Raw genomic sequence first — 20,653 nt, forward strand, 5'->3', positions numbered from 1 at the left:
CCTCTTTATCCCCATCTAGAGTTCCAACAACCAATATATCAACTTGCCTTCTGGTCCTCTAGAAAATGGATTTCTGGTATGTTCTCTCTCCATCTCAAATTACACAGCAGTTTTGACTAATTTAACAATGCAAAAGGGAAGAACAATAAGTACTGACTTCCATGGATGGGCAGGCAGAAATAAGGTCTAGGTTGCCGAGTGTCAGGTATGGGACATATACCCAAGTGTCAGGTATGGGATAGATATCCAAATGTCAGGTATACTTGGTGCAAAATTTCCAACACTTCTTGAATTAGACAGAGGTGTGACTCCTGTGAGAGCACGACATTCAAGAAGTGATGAAACATACACCAAATCCTCAAAGACTTCATGGTTTTTACCATACAATTAGGCATTTTAGGTTCACAATTTTCAGCAATGCTTCAGGTGTAACTCATGCTTCTGGTTGGATTTCTTATCTCAACCCCAATTTCAAGCACATCACCTGTCGCATGGTTTTTCTTTTGATATCTTTCTCTAATTTTATTTTAAAAAAACCTTCACATAAAAGTGCTTCAAAATAACTGAAATTTTGGGATTAGAATCAGAAGTATTGAGAAAAGATTTCATACCCTTATTAGAGGATCAAGTGTCCAAAATGGGTTCCAATAGTAACATAAATAATGTCAAACAACATAATTACAAGATATTGTTGCACAAATCCTGCTAAGCTGGATCTCTACCATCAGTGATCACACTTCAATACCAAATCAAAGAACTCCAATTACTTAGTACATACATAGAGTTCATTAAAATAATTACTAGCCGTTGCCAAGGGCTCTATAGGTAACCTAAACTCATATTTTAGGATTTGCTATCAAGTCAGAATAGTATACCTACTATAACATTCAGAGGAATAGGGGAAAAAAAAAAAGATTGGGAGCAAAAATCACATTTTCACCATCAAAACGTACAATCTGACCTCAAAAATGTTTCATCATGATGCAGCTTCAGCAACAGATTTCAATTTCTTTGGGGGTGGATTTCCTCCAGAAATCACCACATAAGAATAAAAGAGCAGCATCGCCGCACTGTGATAAGCATGACACAAGTAAGCAAGAAATCATTTATAAAAGCATAGCTTTACCAATGACAAAGATGAACAGTGAGAATAGCAACATACCTCACTAAAACATAAAGTCCTGATGGAAACAGTTTCTTTGACTGCAAACACATAGAGTAAATCGAAATTAACTTAAATGCACTAGACAGTCACAACCTAGCAAGCACTAATGAGTATTCACATACCACGGAGTAGTTCTGAAAGTTCTTCCACAACAAGGTTGCTGCAAGAACTGAACAACAGAATATGCAAGAGTCAAAGATATAGAAACATTAAGAAAAATGCATGATGTCAAGACAATACAGTAAGTAAGAAAAAAGCAGTCTAATGCTATCAAGTTTATAAGTCATTAATGACAGCGGTAACTTGGCTGTTCACACAAAATCGGAGTATAGAAATTAAAAATAAATAAATAAAATAAAATAAACAGAAACGATTATTAATAATTTTATTCTTTGGTCATAATGACGAAAGATTGGAGGAACAACTCAAAGGCTACATGCCCAGTAGTCCAGTACATAGTGTGTAGAGTTGTAGACCTAAAGAGGAAAGAGGAGACTCTTAGGGGCCATTTGGTTTGCACAGGGTAAACAGAATGGAGTCAAGAAAGAACAAGAGAGAGAAAGGAAAGCAAAACCATTTGATTTGAATTGTTGTTTGGTAACATTTGGTAATTCACCTCTCCTTTTCCTTTCACTATTGCACCAACACCCTATTTCTTTCTCCGCTCTTTCTCCTCCCATCCTTGCTCCCACCACTGCCGTCCCTTCACCTAGCCGCCTCGCCACCGATTTCGCCCCTCTTCACCTTGCTTCCATTGCCTCCCCCTCTCTGGGTTGTGGGTTATTGGATGGTTGCTGGTTGTTTGGTTGTTTTATGGTGGAAAGGGGTGGGTTTTCAAAGAGGTGGGTTTTCAAAGATGCATGGGATGTAGGTTTGGGGAGTGTGACACTGGTTGTAGGTAGTTAGGTGGGGTGGTACCTGTGGTGGTGATGAAGGTGATGGTGGCAGTTGGACGGTTGTGGAGGTCGTTGCTGCTGGTGGTAGTGTTGGTGGGTATGGTTGTGTGGTGTTGTATGGGGCAGCTCAAGAAAGGGATTGGAAATACCATTGGGGGTGGTGGAAACAAGAAAGGGAAAGGGAGTGGGAAAACTAACCAAACAAACAAACTAAGGGAATCAAGCTCGTTGATTTCCTTAACCTTTCTTGAAGACCCCAAGGGCCCCTTAGTAGTTTGATATCCATGGAAAAGTGAAAACCCTATAGGTGAGGAAATGGTTGTAGTGGTTCCTTCTTAAATCGGAATTCATATGAGATATCAATCTTTAAACACAATGACATTCATTTTAATTGGTTCTTTCAATAGTTCAGGAAGTCTGTTGTTGTCATCTGCAATGGGTTCAAAACCAGATGTGATAGTCATGAAACCAAGAAAATGTAATATATGATGTACGTAAACTATGAGTCAGATTATAAATTGGAGTAGTTTGTTAAGAATGTAAGTGACTATGGTCAATTAGAGATGAGAATGACAAATTGTGATGCAGCTGGTTCAGACATTCCCCCACCCTGCCACTCCTGCTGTAAACTAATGGCCAACTAGCAACAACCAAGACAGCAAGTGCATCGCATAGCACGTAGATTTGCCCATATAAGACATTTGGTCCATGGAAGATTAAAATATGTTAGGAATCCTAATTTATGAGCCAGTATGATTATGATATCCTCTGGAAGCAGGTTGGTCGTCTAATATCTTACCAATAAATTAAAACATATAAATAGCAAAAAGGCCATTAATAACTTTGTCAATGAAAATACAACGTATTTCGAGAGCAATATATATGCGTACCTGCTTGTCCAATAATAAGAGGGAAACTTGATTTGCCTTCTTTCCAAACCTTTAAACTGATTATACTGAATGCTAGAATAGCACCACCAAAAAGAACACCTGTTCCAAGAGAGGCCAAGTTCCTTGAAAAAATAGAACCAAGAAGTCCCCCAGTGAGAACGAAACCACCTGTTACAAAGTCACAATTAACCTGAAGTTTATTCTGCTGCCTCAAACGCAAAAACAAATGATAATATCTACTCTTTTTTGGGTAATAAACCATAACCAACCCATATTAATTACTCCTGAACAGTGTTTGACACCTAAACTCTGCAGCACGAGGGCTTAGAAGGATCTAGGTGAGGCATATTCGCCAAATTGCAAAAATGTGCAGCGGCCACATTAATTTCATATATGTAACCTATTTTCACACTTACAACTATAGTTTTGAGAATAACGCCTCAAACCTGCACTTTGCAGGTAAGTCTAGGATCCCTACCACCTCAGTGACTCTTGAGTCATAAATCTCTTAATAATGCTCCTAAAAGCTAAAAATTCTTGTTATATGAAACTAATTTCTCTAAAATAATTGCATTATATACAAGTATTTATCTATCAAGTGTTTCGGGATCGTACCCATATCCATAGCTTTTTAATCATGTGCAACTTTAAGTCTTTAACGGGAGCTCTTCAAGCACACAAACCTATATGTACGTGATCAACTCAAGAATAATAGAGATGTTGTGCCTACTGCCGAATTTCCAATATATTGAGAATCTATTAAACTTAACAATCAAAATGTGAAATATCCAAACACACACACACTCACCAAAAGGGATACCGAAGCAAAAGTCGTGGATCTTAGCCGCCTTCTTCTGCTCAACGACATCCGGAATCAAAGTTCCATTCCCACCAATTTTTCCATTAACATGTTCCTCTGTCTCAGGATACGATTTCTCAACCGGTTCCACGGTTGGGCTCGATAAATCAGCCGCATAACTTAGCTTAGGCATGTTGCCTGAACTAGAGGTTTCAGCATCCTGTCCTTCAACGCTCCTAACAACTGATAACTATCAAAGTACCTTCCACCATCAGTATTATTTCAACAAAATTACATGAATATCAACCATATGCATAGATCAGTATCAACATAAACATCAATTTCACCTATTATAGCAACAAAATTAGAATAATTAATTACATCTACATCAAAATCAAAGCATAATTATTATGCTGATTGATCTACATCGCTACAAATCATTAAGTTACAATTGCATACAAAAATTCATAATTGCTACAAATTATATGAAATGTTGAACATTTTTCGTAAAGATCTCAAATTGAAGGATAAATAAAGCTGTCAAATGAAATTAAACGAGAAAATATCGAAAAATTAGGGTTTTGATGAACAATTTGGTACCTTTGAACGATGATTGAAGAATAGCGACGACGATCGGCGTTGTTGGAGATGAAAATTGCGGCTGATGTAAGAGGAGCATGATAATTGAGAGATTGTTGCTGCCATTTTTACGATCTTGGATTGAAAAATCGATCGAAAATATTTGTGATTGGATTTGGCTGAATTGTGGAAATTGGTTTACAATGAAATTGGAAAGTGTGGGAATAAATAAATTGAAATGCGTGGGTATAAATGCGTGGAATAAATTCAATGGAAAGGTGTTAACTACCACCAGAACGGAGTTGAATAGTTTTCCACGATAATAACGAGGGTTAGATTGTGCCTGTGCCATGGTTTGACTAGGAATATGGACCTAACAACTAAAGTCATCTTGATCGGGTTTGGGTCATTTTAGGTGCCGTTTAAGTTTAAAACGGATCAAATCTAGGTTTTAAGTTTGATTTTGTTTTATAATTGTCAAATTAGGTGCACTTCAAGTTGAGACTTCAAGCTAATATTGAAGTAAGTCATTTCAGGTCAAGTAGCTAAGCGCTTTGGCCTTGTGCATGTGTGGGTTGAAAGTGATGCTAAAGGTGTGGTGAACAAGATTAAACAGGCAAAGAATGATCTTTCTCCTAATTGGCTGATCTATGATGATATAATTGTCTTGCCAAGACTTTTCATCATGTGTTTTAATATCATGTACATAGAGCAGGAAATACAATTGCCCATCTTGTAGCTCGATAGAATATTAGGATACCCGTGGTAGTGATGAATTTGTATGTTTTGGTAACGTCCAGCAAAGCATTTTAGCTCTTGCAGAGTTTGATTTGGAATAAAATCTTGCTAATGTCTTTTCTAAAAAAAAATCATTTCTAGTCAAATCAATAGTTATAAAGAAAACATGACATGTTACTATTCTTTCACAAATAAATTTTTTTTTTAAAAAAAAGTTATGTGGCTGACCACATTATGTGCCCGAAGTTACATGATCAAGGGTTATGTGATCGGTCAAGGGTTACTTGATCCGTCAACAATAAGTCAGTCCATCAAGAATTACCTGATTATTATTTCGTTGACTTTAGGTTTTTGAGTCATACGGTCCTACCAAATTATAACATTGGCAAACATTGGCGCCTTTTTTCGGCAGTCCAAAATAGATAAACCCCAATGCCTTCTTCAGTTCTTCCTCTTTCCACATTAAAATTTCCCAAAACCCTAGATTTTGCAATTGAAGCATGAGCCTTCAATTGTTTCGCTCATTTCGCTACTGCAGCAAAGTCATTCATGGCCGTTCATTCCTCTCCTCTTTCTCAACACTGGTATATCTCTCTCTCTCTCTCTCTCTCTCTCTCTCTCTTCTTTTCTTCCTTTTTTTTATTTTTGAATTATTGAATGATTTTAGTGCAAATTCCGATATTATAATTAGCAGAAATTGCCAGAATTTAAGCATTTTGTCTGCTTTATTTCTGATTATCATTATTATGCAGAACAAATTTTGTTAGTATTTTTTTTTTGATATATTAAAACTTATAAAACCGAGCACAACTTTAGCTAGTGTACATAGTTTTGGTATTAATCTCCCCAAATTTCGAATAATAAGGATTGACGTTGGTTGGGGATGAATAGAGAATGAAATATACTTTCAAATACGAAAGAATGAGTAGTTGAATGGCAAAAGTGCTAGTTTAATGACCGATAGGAAGCTTTGTTCATGAAATCATTAATGATTGAATTAAGTTTAGAAGTTTGCATTTCATTAAACGCGTTAGATGGTCAAAACAAAAACGAGAGGAAGACAAAGAAGGAAAAATTACTCGTTTTTTTTAAAAAAAAATCAATGAAGAATTAAGTTAATGGTCACTCCGTGTATTGTGCGTCCAAAATTCAACTGATACATTCTTGGTGAGAAAATTATCATCTTGTCTATGTGAATAATCGATTAATTGGTTTGTTAGGAAGTATCGAACCTTTGACCATCACAAAGTTGCCGATAGTGTGTTGTCATTATGTGTAGTAGAAAATTTGTCCCTGGAGATCCAAACCATGGTTTCCCCACCTTGTTGTTCTGAAAGTGTTATTCACATTTCACATAAAGTGCTTTCAACTAGTTATTTGTCATTTATCACTTGATTATATGCTTTGGTCCTTTGTTTATATTTTATTTGTCTCAAGTCATTTTTCTTGTACTTTCTCAATCCATGATGTTAGACGTATAAAATTAACTTTAACAAGTATTTCACGTGATAGAATCCCATATATTCGATGCCTCGGATCTTTTGTACCAGTCACTTGTGATGTCATGATTTTGATAACTGATTTACTGTAATTTTTGGAACTACCATCAACTGTCACTTTTGTAATATTGTCCTTCACCTTTTTCCTGATTTGTTTGTCTCTAGCAGATCTTACACGATTCTATTAATTATTTGTCATTTGAGTATGTGTTCTATATTCTTAGCTATATTGATAGGTAATGCATACTCTATATTTTTCAGCATTGGGAACCTGAAAGCTGCACTCCTTCCGACGACTTACAGGCCTGCTTTCCATCTGCTATAGGTATAGTGCCTCAGGCTCTCTTAACTAGCTTTGGTTATAAACCAGTTTGCCAGATCTTAACTTGTTGATTTATGTTTAATGGCTTTTGTCTGTCTTTCCCTCATAAGCAGCAATTTCAAGTTTTACTTATTTTTTATTTCAAATATGATTTTTCTCAGCTATAACACACAAATAAGGCTAATGTCCTCTAGTGGAAAAACTCTTTTGCCTTGTGATTTGCTCTATTTAGTGTTTCCTGTAGAAATAATTGTAGCAAGCTTCTGAATGGAGGAAGTAAAATCTGTAAATCCCTTGTGAAATATTGACATCAAAAGTTTGCTAGGAATTAGCTCAGATCAGAGAGATTAGGAAGATGATTAAGCAGAAAAAAATTAGCTAAGTATCAGATATTCGTATTGATGATCAGAGTAATCAAACAATACAATCACTCTTCATTCGAGAGGAAGAGCAGCTCTCCAAAACTAAGCAAAGCTTAACAATATTTTCAGCATGATCATTATTCCTCCTAATGAGGCCTATTTATAGAAAAAGTCTCATAACTAACTCTAACTTATTCCTCAAGACACTACTAATAGGCTATGACTAATGTGCCCCTCCCTCAAGTATTGATTCCTTGCATTCTTGTTTGCAGATGATGCATCAGAAATAGAATTTGATGAACTTGTAGATGACAGAGCTGCTAAGGAGAAACACACTGCATTGCATGGTGCTCTAACACAACTTGCGAGTGAATTTGGGAAAGAGTGCAGGCTATCTTTGCCAAATTTCTTTATTCCGCGTTGCGCTTCAGTGATATCCACAGGATCCTTAAAGCTTGACCTGGCTCTTGGGATAGGAGGTTTACCAAAGGTATTGAATTAAGTGGATATGACACTCTCATCTAGCATACTTTGGTTTTATGAACTCATTTTTCTTTAAGGTTTGGAGATTCATGTGAGTGGATAGGATCTAGGTTGAATGATTGATTGGACCTAGATTTGGCCAAAATGCCTGCCCATTCCCTATCTAATCAAATCTGAATTGCACCAGAAATAAAATAACATGTTTTTGAGCCAAACCTAATTGTTCCCTTATCAACTAAACGTGCTCAAATTTTGATCTGATCAAAATTAACTGAATTCATTACTCCCACCCTTTTGGAAAATTGAATTGCTCCCTTGGACACACAATTAAGAAAATGATGTGCGTGGAGCATAAATGAGTTGTTTAATGTAAAGTTAGTGGATTTATTTTAAATTGTTAATTTTGTTATAAAAAAGGTTACGCGAGAGTAGGAGAAGTTGGTGACTACAATTTAGTAATTGTGCTCCCTTTCCAATTATGGTACTGTGCAAAGTATTCTTAAACAGCCAAAAGTGGAAAGTGTGTCATTATTCTGAAATAAAGGGAGTATTATTTAATCGAGAATAAACCCCCAACTGCATTGATTCTTTCATATGTTTTTGGTTTTGTTACAATCTTTAATAGAATTCTCGCTTAATATGATCAGTACACCTATGCCAAGTTGATAACCACTTTCTTGTTGATGTGTTATGGTTTGATCAGAATTTTCAATTTGACAAATTACAAAGGTTTGACCTCCTTTGAATTTATTAACTTTTTAACCATGAAGACGTTACTAGGTTCATGAATTTGTACTGAATGACAATTTTTAAATATTTTTCCCCCTCTTTCAAGGAGATGGAAGTGTTATATTTTTTCCCACTAAAAAAGATCCTCATCTTCCTCAAGAGAGTTTTATTTGTTGAATAGGGGAGAATTGTCGAGATTTTTGGAAAGGAAGCCTCTGGAAAAACAACACTTGCACTTCATGTGATTAAAGAAGCCCAAAAGCTTGGAGGTATGAAGTGTCTCTCATTCTTCCATAATTTTTCTTCTTGTTGGTAACAAGTCATTTTATGGCTGTTATTTCACATCCATGTTTCACAATAACAGCACGCCTGCTCACCTTTATAATTAGTGAGATTTGTGCAACTCTCAGTCTAGTTTGACATGATATGTTTATTCTGTTTTGGTGTTTTGAAATCTGAGCAGGGTTGTGGCCAAATTAAATATCCAATCCAATCTGAAAAAAAATTGATATCCTATCCAAAATATCCGAATATTATAAACCAAATCAGACATCTGTTTTTTCGGATCACATATCTTATTTTTTCCGGATATTTAAAAATTTGAAAGGTGAATGCTTAATATTTTACTTTTAATAAAATTTTATTTTTGTCTTAGAAAATGTAAAAAAAAAAAAAAAAAAAAAAAAAAGGATATTTTGGATGTCTGAAAATTATAAAAGGCAATCCAAAAATTCTTGTGGATAACCTGGGGATAGTCTTATTAGGCAGTTTCTTGTGGTAGTTGAATACTCTTCTGATATGATTATCTACCAAATTTCCTATGCTGTGTTTCTTTAATTATACATGCTATATGTCCTGTGAGCTTGGTGATTTATCTCTGTTTATCTGGAGTCCAATGGATAACATCCTTAAAAAAAATTCCCTTGCAGGTTTTTGTGCATATCTTGATTCTGAAAATGCTATGGATCCCATGCTTGCTGAAGCCATTGGTGTTGATACAAAGAATCTGCTTATATCATGTCCAGATTCAGCTGAGAACATGCTTAGTGTAGTTGATAAATTGACCCAAAGTGGGTCATTAGATGTGATTGTGGTTGATAGTGTAAGTGATAACCTTCTTTTATGTTTTCTTATATTGTTTATTATCAACATGTGTTGCTTTGCTCTTCGGTTGTAAACTTGTAATCCTATATAAATGCTATGTATCCTGATTTTTTATCTGTATGTTTGTCCCCAAATTCTTCCTTTCACGAAAAAAGACCACTTTTTTTTTTTTACTGAATGTGGTGCTTGATCTTAGGATTATGCAGGTAGCAGCTCTTGTTCCACAGTGTGAGCTTGATGGTGAAATTGGAACTGGTGAACCCGATGCCCTTTCAAAAATAATGACCAAGGCACTCAAAAGGATTCATTACTCATTATGTCGATCAAAAACACTCATCATATTTCTTAATCAGGTTGGATTCTCATTGACTCTTGTAAATTGATTTCTGCGTCCGCAAACAAATTGGTGCACTTTGTTTTGGCTCAGAGATTAAGAAAATTTGCTAAATGTGAGAAATTTTTTTGGAAGCGGGTTGAGAGAGAATGTATAAAGTAAAAGATAGTGTTGGGATAAACCCCCAAAAAAAAGGTGGGTATTTTTTATTTATCCCAGCACTATCTTGTGGAATAAAATAGGGTAAAAAGGGGCCAGGGATTTTTTTTTTTTTTTTTTTTTTTTTTTTTTTTTTTTTGTGTTGTGGAATTGACTAGAGGGAAGACCATAAGAGGATGCTTTTTGGATTTTCAAATTAGGCAATTGTGCTATGCATTTAAGGCTTAGGTGGTATTTTTGCATTTTTTTTATTCTTATTATTACTTGTATACTCTCCATTCTAACTAGAATATCCTTTATTTCTTGATGTAATTTCATTGGTCTAGGTAAGATACAGTCCAAGATCCAATCAGGGTCCTGGTATGAGGGATGAGATAACTTGTGGTGGGAATGCCCTGGGATTCTATGCTGCCGCACGATTGAGAATTTCAAGAACTGGACTATTAAAGCTGAATGATGAGGTCAGTTGATTAAAACAATGAACAAGTTCATACATTGTTTTGTAATTGTGCTCAGCGCAATCTAAAGAATTTCTTGAATCGATTTTATGTGTTCAAATCCAGTGAGTTGTGCAATATTGATTGGTGAATGGTTATAGCTTATATCCTACAGTGTTGCAGCAGTTGCTTCAGTTATTTTCAATTTAGGTATGATGCAGTTGATTCTTTCTCTTCTTAATAGGGCTGCAACTGATCACATTAACTGATCTTTCTATTATTATCTGAATGAGTTATAGAGGCTCTTAAGGGATCCTTTCCCTGCATTTAAATTCGTCCACTATCTTTCAGTGTAACTTAATGGTTGGTTGTTTTTTCCTTTGATCTTGACATTAGTCAACAATGAAATTACTCCGTCATGCTTATAGAGTAAAGAAAGCAAGCAACTCTAGAAGCCAGATATGTCATTTTTGTTTTCAGTGTTTAAGTTGACTTTGAGATGGCATTACATGTAATTTGTACACGAAAACTTGTCTTTTTTCACTAATTATGGAATATCTATAATTCTCATCTCATGTCTTGATCTGAGACATGAGTATTTATTCTCTCATATCAAGATGGAACATTTTGATATTATATTTGTGTTTCAGTCCATTTAGTTTGAAAATTCTCCTGTCACTGAATTGTTTATTATATATGTGCTTAAGGTGACTGGCATCAAGATATGTGTTCAAGTGATGAAAAATAAATTAGCACCAGGAATGAAGAGCACTGAATTGGGAATTAACTTTGGAAGAGGATTACGCTTTGAACCTGAGGTCTTAGAATTGGCTATTGAGCATGGTCTGATTATAAAGCAAGGTGATAGTTATCTGATTGAGGGGGAATCTGTTAGCAGTGAGCATGCCGCTGAAAGATATTTGGCAGAAAATGAGGTAGTTTTGGAGAAAGTGGTAATGGACTTGAGACGTCAGTTATTTGACAGGAATTCCTGATTGCCTTGTATAGTTGTATCATTGGTTTGATAATCTTTGCTACACTTGATTATTACTGTGAAGTCAGCAAGTCACTGCTATCCTGTGGTAACATTGCTAGAGGATCCGTGTGAAGCATGTATTACTACTATTCGTCTACTTGGGGCAGGTGTTAATCGGATTCGGATGCTCTCCTCTATCTAGGAGTTAGAAAATCAGAACTGTGGTTTCAGGAGAATTTTAGTGTTTCAAACTGTGCTCTTGTCTGATCCTGCTCTCTGTGTAATGAAGCTGATTCTTTCATGGAACAAAGGGGTCCATTAAATTTAAGTGTTTCTGCAGAACCTTCTACCGTGTCGAGCTCTTGTTCTTTTTTTTTTTTTTTTTTTTTTTTTGGTAGGTTAATGAACCTCCCTCCCTTGTATTCCCCTTTATTTGAAACGATACAATGACATCAATCTTCAGCGCTGTGCATTTGTATCTAAATACAAGTACTAGATTAGGATTGCTAACATTATTGCTTGTGTAATATAACCAACTCTGTTCCTTACAAGCCTTTGTAGAACTTTGAAAATGCTAGATCTTGTACTTCATTATGTTTTGTGCGTTATGTCCTCTGATTTTTTGGTTGTACCGTGCTTTTATGAGAATTTCATCTAAGTTTGTCATTTTTTATGTACGTTATAAAATTTTCTTTGGGTGTGAGTTTCCGCGCCCAAATCGTATCTTATACCATTGTGTAGATTGTGTATCATACCTATGGTGCCCTAAATGAATATGTTTCAGTTTCAGATTATGTGGTGATGTTACTCCTATATTTTCTCCTGCCTGTCCCTTCTATCATTGGCATCTTCTATGTTTTGCTGTTATTTCTGGTAGATCTTAACTGTCTTGCTGTTGCAATCTGTTATACTATAACTAAATCTTTTGGAAGCTAAAAATAGTATGTCTGTAATAGGTAGATTTTAGCTGTGTTATTATGGATGACACGGTAATAATAATGTAGTTACTCCTTTGTGTTGGTATATGAGGGGAGTTTAGGTCCTGTTTTATATGGGTCATGCAAAATATTTTTCCCCCCTCAGGAATTCGAGCTGTACCCTCGAACCCTGTTGAAAGATAGGGGTGCCCTTGGAACTCGAACACAGTAAGGAGCGGAGGATTCCTCGGCTAGTCCATCAACCATGATATTGCTCGTCATTGGACTTCTCTTAGCTTTTAACTTTTGCAGCAATCAGGTCAGTTTCATCATCGTTGTTGATATTTATCATCATCAAAATTAGTCTTTCTTACATTATAGCATCAATGGAGATTAGCCTAGATAATTTTGGAATTGAACACAAATTATATGACATAAAGCATATACTACGTATTAATGTCATAAGACTTAAATAGGAATGATCCAACCTGAATTTTGGAGGCATGATTTATTGTTATTATTTATGTATTTGTTTTTCTCTTCATGCAGAGGCTCAAGTTGGAGTTTGTTACAAAACACCAGGAAAGAATGAAACACCCCCAGTAGAAGCTATAGCTCTTCTGGAAAGACATAATATAAAACGAATTCGACTGTATGAACCAAATCAAGAGACCTTAACAGCCCTGAAGAGTACAGACATTAAAGTTTTGCTTGGCGTACCAAACTCAGTTCTCTTACCCCTTGCTAATGACCCTGCTGTAGCTGAATCGTGGGTGCAAACTAATGTCAAGTCCTACTCTCCTGATGTTAAATTCAAGTACCTCATTGTTGGTAATGAGATAAGCACTAACAATATGAATAATCCCTTGTCCTTCGTCCTCCTAAACGCCATGCAAAACATCCAAAATGCACTGGCTAAGCAAGGATTAAGATATATCAAGGTAACAACCGCCTTTGACACTTCAGTCCTTAAAAATCCATTTACTGATCGTCCATCAAACATCTCCTTCGTGGTTGAGGCTCTCTTGTTCCTGGATCCCATCCTGAAATTTCTGTTGGAACATCATGCTCCTGTAATGGTCAATATATACCCTTACTATGCCCATATTCTTAATCCAACTGGGTCAACACTTGACTATGCTCTTTTCAATGCCTCTGGTGGAAACTTGTTCGCGGACTTGGTGGATTCCATGTACTCAGCCTTAAAGAAGATGGGTTATGACTCAATCAACGTCGTTGTGGGAGAAACTGGCTGGCCCTCAGCTGGTGGTGTTGCTGCGAGTGTTGAGAATCAGAAGACCTACATCAGTAAACTGCGTAAGCAAATAAAGAAAGGTACACCGATGAAGCCTAAGAAACATATTGAAACTTACTTGTATTCTGTGTTTGATGAGGATATTCAGGGAGTACCTGAAGTTGAAAAACATTGGGGCTTATTTACTCCTAACAAAGAATTTAAGTTCGAGTTTTTCGGACCATTGGACTAGCTTAGTTAAGGTTTCCTTCCTTGTTTGTACATGTTTATAAAATTTGTGCTTACATTTTTTGCTGTTAATTGATTTGGTTGCAGAGTATTTACTGATCTGTTTATTATGTATCCCTGTTGGAATAAATATGAAGTACAAATTTATATCATTAACTAGGAATCAGGTTGTTTAAATCAATTTCAGGGCAAGCCGAAAGTAATAAGAATAAGGTGAAGAGAACAAAGCTTAATTTTGGGTCACATAACTCACATTAACTTTTGGGTCGGGCTGATTCAGGTAGACTTTTGGATCATGTAATTTTGAACGTAGTTTGGGTAGTTCCGATTGAGCAATCAGACGAGTTAGTTTTGTCAAGTCTTTACTAGTCATCATTGATTCAATTCATAGGAGAAGCCAATGTCTTCAGCCCTTCAGTAGCACAGGAACCAGTAAAAACAACACAATTAACTTTCTGCCAAACAGAATGTACATTGGTAGTATTGGATGATTTCATCAAAGAAGAAGAATATATATACCATTGCAGAGGTCACCCCCAACCATCTAATCGAAGTCGAAAAAAAGTGACAACAAATAAAACAAATGTATTAACACCAAGAAATTCTATACCACTCTCAAACAACCACAACTCTTTGACACTCAATTTTACAGTATTAACTTTGTACTATGTGTTAGTCAAAACAAAATTTTTCACTCTTTTGTTTCATCAAATCCCAAGAGAAAACAATCACAAACCAAAATTTTCATGACAAAATGAGCCCAATAAATAAATAAAAAGGAGAATTTCATCAATTTCCAAACTTATTGGTGAAGAACTCCCATTCTTTAAGATAATAGTCTAGGAACAATTTGTCCTTCCAAGTGCACTGGACTCACCATTGTAATAAGACCAAGAAGAATGCAGCCTACTCTTACACGGCGATCCATATTGCTCGAAACATGTATCAAGGTACCCTAGCCTTTGTCGCGGTGTACTCAATGACCTCATCTTTGCCTTGGCTGATTCTGTCACAACCATGTAAGTTGGAAACATGGTAGAGTTGGATAGCTGAAAGTCGTCGATACCTTGCTTTAGCCTCGTGTGAGAAAATGATCTTCTAGGATGTGAATATGGGGAGCTCACTTCCTCTGTAAAATCCTGTTTTGCTAGATTTGTAGCCCTTGATTTGACCCTCAAGTGTGTTCCTAAGTCCCAGCTCCTTGCATTTGGATGTAACTCTAAGATAGCGCCTTTTGAATGTCCCTTGTCACGGATATCTTCCTCGTTCCATTGTTTTCTTAGGCATGTTTTTCCTTCATTGTTTCGGTGTGGTAGTGCTTCTTCAAGTATTTGAGAACATTTGCTCTCCTGTAAAATGTCCTTGGAATTTAAGTTCTCATTTTTTCCCCTTAATAAACATTTATGGTCCACTTGGTTGACGTACTATGCCAATTTGTGTGTGTACAAATGAAAATTCATTATTTATTATTGCCTACCAAACAGGTTGTTAAGAGTTATAGGAAAAGTAAGAGTGTTAATTACCCGATGAGAGAATGAATATTGCTTCATTCGCTCTCTTCTAAAGACGGCCTCTTGCTTATGCAAGTATATGGATTCGATCTCCTCCTTCGAAAACAAGCTGTCAGTCCATTGCCTCTGGCTCTTGCATTGAAGCTGTCAAACATGAAAAAACAATATTAGCAAAGAAAATGCTAAGCTAAAACTGATTTAACAGCAAGAGCTGCACTACCTTGGAATTTTCTCCTACTATGTTCTTTGTGCTAGGAGATTGATCAATTACACTAGGAACTCTTATTGTATGAACTACCTTTGTGGAATTTACACACTTCAAATGCTGAAGTTTTGTGCTCACTCGACGCCTCACAGCTCGTCCTCGTGCTATTGCTTGTATTCTTACCACTCCTTTTAGTGCTCTCAGTGCCTTCCTTGCCTGAAAGTTCACTCAAATCAATCTCAAATTAGCCATTTCAAAAAAATGCAAGGGAGGGAAAATTAATAGGGACTTTAGCATTAAAAGAAGTCAAATATTCAAACATAAATCGTGATTCTATATTAAAATATCGCACTTTAAATTAGCAGCTCGGCTTTGTTCACTTCAACTGATATCATATTGAACAAAACTAACTATAAATCTATGAGTTTATTTTTTTTACTGATTAAAACTAATTTTTATAACTCGAATAAGAATAAAACGAGACCTTAAGGGTTTGTTCACAATAACTGAACTGAACTGATTGGAGCTGTAATGAACTGAATTGAATAGAGCTAAAATGAATATTTTATGAGAAAAGAAAATTAGAAACTGAGCTGAACTGAACAAGACTGAAATTAAGTTGAAGTGAATATGTCCTAGGTGGGTAATAAAGATGCCACGAATGTTGAAGTGGTCTATAGAGGTCTTACAAGGTATCCCCTGAAAGAAGTCTGAATTTTGATGGCAGCCAAGTATTGAACCTCTCTTTCATGTTGTCGTAACGACGAATGTCGGGACACACTTGTGAGCCGGACTACCTCCGCAGCTGCCTGAGCTGCAGCAACTGCAGCCTCAGCAGCCGCGGCGGTGGCCCGAGCAACATTCATTGCAATCTTCCTCTGCTCATCTCTGGCTTCACTTAGTGACTTTTCTTGTAATGTTGTTGATGTTGCAGGGAGTTGTTTGAACCTAAATCTATTAAAAATCCAACCCCAACTCTTTGGCTTACCCTGAAAAAGTTCAGCAATTTAATTTAATCATTACATTAACTAATTAAATTTAGTGATCAAATAATGGATAGTTGAAAAATAGAGGAAAATTCATAAGAACAAAATTTATGTACCTTTTTTGCTTTTGGTTTGGATTCACAACTTATTAGGTTCTTGACAAGATTAAACCACCAATTCTTCTTAGCCATAAAGATTATGGACAAATTAATCAAACCAATTAATTTCCTGAAAAATTAAGGAGAAATATCAATACCCATTTGTAATTAATTAAAGGCTTAAAGCATTTACATAAATAAATAAATAATAAAAAAAAAAGTATGTAAAATTAATAATATAGACTCAATAATTGTATTTCTGTTGCATAAAAAGGCACTTTAGCAATTCTATCCAAATTCCACTAAAAAGGAAAAAGTTGAAGACACTAAGAAACTTCACATGAAGACTTTATTGCAAAATCTCATCAAAGAGTAATATTCAAGTAACATACCTTAGTTGATAAAGTAATGGGAGTAACTCGGGGTCGAGTAGCAACACATAAGACTAGAGATAGATAAAACCCGTCAACACCAGTGTAGACAGTGTCACTTGTAACTCTCGAAACACCAAAATAAAACGACTCGAAAATCTACTAGTCAAAGTAAAGAAAATATAACATGTATTATTATAAGCTATATATGATATTGGACCAACCCTAAAAATTCTGTTGTTGGGTTGAAAATTATGCCAAAAAAAGAGGCACAAAAAATAGAGTGAATAAATAAAAGAATTGAAGTGGAAGAAGATGTATCTACCCTTTGATGTTTGGTGTGACAAAAGAAAAGAAGAGATGTCATATTTCATTCTCTCTCTTTCCTACTTATAACTGCTTAAGAGAAGAGAAGACTAGTTCCAACCTTTTTTTTTTGTTTGTAAAATAGTCTATTACCTACGGCGGACCACACTGTACTTTCCCAAGTCAATCATAGGAGTTATTCATTGCTGCCAATGTGTCCTTTTGAATGATCACTTTTTTAGAAAAAAAAAAATTATTTTTCTTATGAAAAATTGTTTACACAACTAAAAAATGCAAAATTTGTTGATTTTGGAAAGAGAGAAGAAATGGTTCTTTGAATAGTAGTACTCTACTTTTTTGGCGTTAAGTTGGTTGGAGTTTGTGTCTAGTTATTATAACGGTGAAACGGATAGAAAATTAAGTTAAATATATAAAGTATAATTTGTAAAGCTTTGTATATTACGGAGTAGGAAATAACATTATTTATGATCACTTGATCTACTATTACATGTATTGACGTATAGTTGTATACCCTTTCATTTTACACCCAGTGATGAAAAGATAACATAGGGATTAGGGAGTGTATATGTATCAATTAGTTGCAAATTGGGGGGACACATTTAAATCATTCTTATGCTAGTTATTGTTAGAAGTTAGTTGTTAGGGTCTGTTCTCATTGACTAGACTGAACTGAACTGAATTGAGTTGAACTGAACTGAGCTGAACTAAACTGAGCTGAACTGAACTGAACTGAAATGAAATGAATATTTTATAAGAGAAGGAAATTAGGAGCTGAGCTAAACTGAACTGAACTGAATTTGAACGTAAAAGAACATGCCCTCAAAGTAGTTGTTTAGGCAAGTGTGAAGTTTTTGAAACAAATTATTATCCTAGACGTTGTTACGGTAGTTTATGCTAGATATGAAGTATATGTACTATGACTCTAGTAATATTCAAAATTCATGTAATATTTTACTTATTCAACATATAATAATAAAATTTACACCAAAAGTTATTGTCAGGACACTATCCTACTATATAAAAATCTTATTAATCTAGATAAATTCTCATATTTTAAACATATTAATGATTAAAATCAACAAGCATTAAACCTATACATAATTTAGAAAGTAGTGGTGTCAGATGTAAAGATGAAGCTAAAAAAATGCATGTGGGTGTAGGGAAGCTTAGGGCAAAGTGATGTAATGTCTTTAAGCCTGAAAAACAAACATTCAACCAAAAACTCATTATTAAAGTGATGTAACTTCCTACCTTAATTTGACTAACATTTGATTCAGTGAAGAATTTGATTGCTGCCAAAATCCATTTGCAGGATGAATGCTAATTACAGATTTATTCTTTGTACATCCAAAATATATGGCGTAACACCATGTCCTCCCATGTCTTATGAGTATGGCATCCGTTACGTAGTACTCGTACGAATTAGCTACATGTTATCGGTTGAGAATCGGGATGGATCAGAGAAGGTAAGTGATAGATTATACAACATATTCCCGAACTTTAACTATTAGCATAACCTTTTAATTGACTTGGTTCATTAACATGATATTCAGAACCAGTATAATGTGACCTTTTAAATCTGATCTGCCCTACACTTTCAAGTGGAACATTTCGTGTAAGGTATATGGAGGGCCTATGTTGCATCTAAACTTCAAGTCCAACAGAGTCTTATATGAGAGGGCGTGTTCAACCTATATACACATTGTTACATACTTTTAAAAGCAAAAATATCACTTTCTTTATTGTATCTTTAGTTACATTTCGTGGCCAACTTCAAGCTTCCAACTCAATAGAAACTTGATGATATAATTATGAACTTTGAAAGTTAATTATGAGAACTAATTAAGTAGCTTAATAACGTCCAATAATGATCAAGCTAAGGCCTTCCAAAAAAGTGGGGTATAGTACTTGAAAAAGACTTATAATTACTGTTTTAAGAAAAATCAAGACACGTGAAAGACTATCCACCCTTGTGTTTAGACCCACACCTTGTAATTGCAAGAACATGCTCTAATCTTACACATTGCATCATAATTTAAAATTAGTGATTATGACAATTATAAAATTGGCACTTGACTACTTGAGTTGTAACATCATAAATTGTTGCTATTATTTAATTCAAAAGTCAGAATATTTTGAATTTTGTAGGTGAATTTATAAAATAGTCTTAATTGATATAATTTGTATAAATTAAATTAATTTAATTAATTAAAGTCAATTAAATATTTGCTCAAATGATGTGATATCTATCTATAGATTATGGTCCATGGATGTCTTTTGAGCTGTACCAAAATTTTCTAATCCCCAAAAGTCCTTTGCAATAAAGTTTTAACTAATAATGAATGTTTTATTTATTTATGTTCTTCAAAGTATGACTACTCCTTACTCCTTAGTTTCTATCATGTGGTACAAGTTGATGTAAATGGATCAAACTTATAAAAATATAATGACAAAACAAAATTTTTTGGAACATTATTGAATTCATTTGAAAGGATGGTTATGTTATCGATTGGAGTTACTATATATAGGAAGTCCCAATTGGTTTTTTTTTCCATAAAAAGTTACTCTAGTTGATTGATGAATAATTAAATTGAATTCTGGTTATGAATGGAAGGTTCTTATTATTGGAAAGTATTTTGTCTATCCTAGGTAAAGGTAGAAATAAAAATGGATCGTTTCAATTACATTTCAATCAAATCAGGTCGAAACTCGTAATACACGACAAACTTAAGTTGTTTAGAAATCATATCTAGTTTTATTGGGTCATGTTTATTATTTGAATTTGAGTTTAATTCTAATCTAAGTTATTTTTACTTTAGTCCTATTGAACTTCGAGTTTGATTAATACTAAGTAAGTAGGGTTCATCATAGGTAGAGCTCTCAAATCCTGACCCGACCCAACCCAACCCAACCCATCCTAATTTCAAAATCGAGTCACTAAAGAAAATCGAAGCTAACTCGACCCAAACGACCCGAAATCAACCCAATTTGACCCACTTGTCATAATTTGTATTAACTCAAACGATCCAAATCACCCGAACCAAATAAACAACCCATATGACCCAAAATTAACTCGAACCTGACCCGTTGATCTGATTTGACTAGGTAACTCACAAGTTATCTTGACATGTCAATATTTAGGACTTGTATGTTCTTTTCAGCTTAATTTCAATTTAGTTCAGTTCAGCTTAGCTCCAATTAGTTTAATTCAATTCAGTTCCTAATTTCTTTCTCATATAAACAATTCATTACAGTTTAGCTCAGCTCAGTTTAGTAAATCAGA

The 20,653-nt window shown here is 35.0% G+C and overlaps 4 protein-coding genes across 7 annotated transcripts; 2 read left to right on the top strand and 2 right to left on the bottom strand.

The window, feature by feature from the left end:
• Window positions 1–590: 590 nt before the first annotated feature.
• On the bottom strand, window positions 591–4,664 carry LOC110691572 (protein FATTY ACID EXPORT 1, chloroplastic-like). Its single transcript, XM_021868511.1, has 6 exons — window positions 4,351–4,664; window positions 3,760–4,000; window positions 2,952–3,119; window positions 1,288–1,334; window positions 1,163–1,203; window positions 591–1,070 (listed from the first exon to the last, which is right to left on the bottom strand). Exons 1-6 carry the CDS (start codon window positions 4,453–4,455, stop codon window positions 977–979), a joined length of 696 nt encoding a protein of 231 aa, XP_021724203.1. The 5' UTR covers window positions 4,456–4,664; the 3' UTR covers window positions 591–976.
• An 829-nt stretch (window positions 4,665–5,493) lies between these two features.
• On the top strand, window positions 5,494–12,224 carry LOC110691574 (DNA repair protein recA homolog 2, mitochondrial-like). Its single transcript, XM_021868516.1, has 8 exons — window positions 5,494–5,651; window positions 6,828–6,891; window positions 7,523–7,740; window positions 8,644–8,731; window positions 9,392–9,564; window positions 9,773–9,919; window positions 10,386–10,520; window positions 11,204–12,224. Exons 1-8 carry the CDS (start codon window positions 5,568–5,570, stop codon window positions 11,489–11,491), a joined length of 1,197 nt encoding a protein of 398 aa, XP_021724208.1. The 5' UTR covers window positions 5,494–5,567; the 3' UTR covers window positions 11,492–12,224.
• A 551-nt stretch (window positions 12,225–12,775) lies between these two features.
• LOC110691619 (glucan endo-1,3-beta-glucosidase, acidic-like) lies at window positions 12,776–13,595 on the top strand. The gene is made up of 3 exons (XM_021868575.1): window positions 12,776–12,839; window positions 12,939–13,462; window positions 13,590–13,595. The coding sequence occupies exons 1-3, from the start codon at window positions 12,776–12,778 to the stop codon at window positions 13,593–13,595; spliced, it is 594 nt and encodes a 197-aa protein (XP_021724267.1).
• LOC110691573 (protein IQ-DOMAIN 14-like) lies at window positions 13,544–17,412 on the bottom strand. 4 transcript variants are annotated; one of them, XM_021868515.1, is made up of 7 exons: window positions 17,065–17,412; window positions 16,691–16,802; window positions 16,278–16,577; window positions 15,682–15,804; window positions 15,396–15,527; window positions 14,750–15,221; window positions 13,544–13,689 (listed from the first exon to the last, which is right to left on the bottom strand). In XM_021868515.1, the coding sequence occupies exons 2-7, from the start codon at window positions 16,763–16,765 to the stop codon at window positions 13,649–13,651; spliced, it is 1,143 nt and encodes a 380-aa protein (XP_021724207.1). In that variant the 5' UTR covers window positions 16,766–16,802; window positions 17,065–17,412; the 3' UTR covers window positions 13,544–13,648. The 4 variants fall into 4 exon arrangements, with proteins under 4 accessions (XP_021724207.1, XP_021724204.1, XP_021724205.1 ...); XM_021868512.1 differs by having other exon boundaries at window positions 15,604–15,804; XM_021868513.1 differs by lacking the exon at window positions 17,065–17,412 and having other exon boundaries at window positions 15,604–15,804; window positions 16,691–17,045.
• Window positions 17,413–20,653: the final 3,241 nt, after the last annotated feature.

The sequence above is a fragment of the Chenopodium quinoa genome, unplaced genomic scaffold (genome assembly GCF_001683475.1).
Source record: "Chenopodium quinoa cultivar QQ74 unplaced genomic scaffold, ASM168347v1, whole genome shotgun sequence".
Classification (NCBI taxonomy): domain Eukaryota; kingdom Viridiplantae; phylum Streptophyta; class Magnoliopsida; order Caryophyllales; family Amaranthaceae; genus Chenopodium; species Chenopodium quinoa.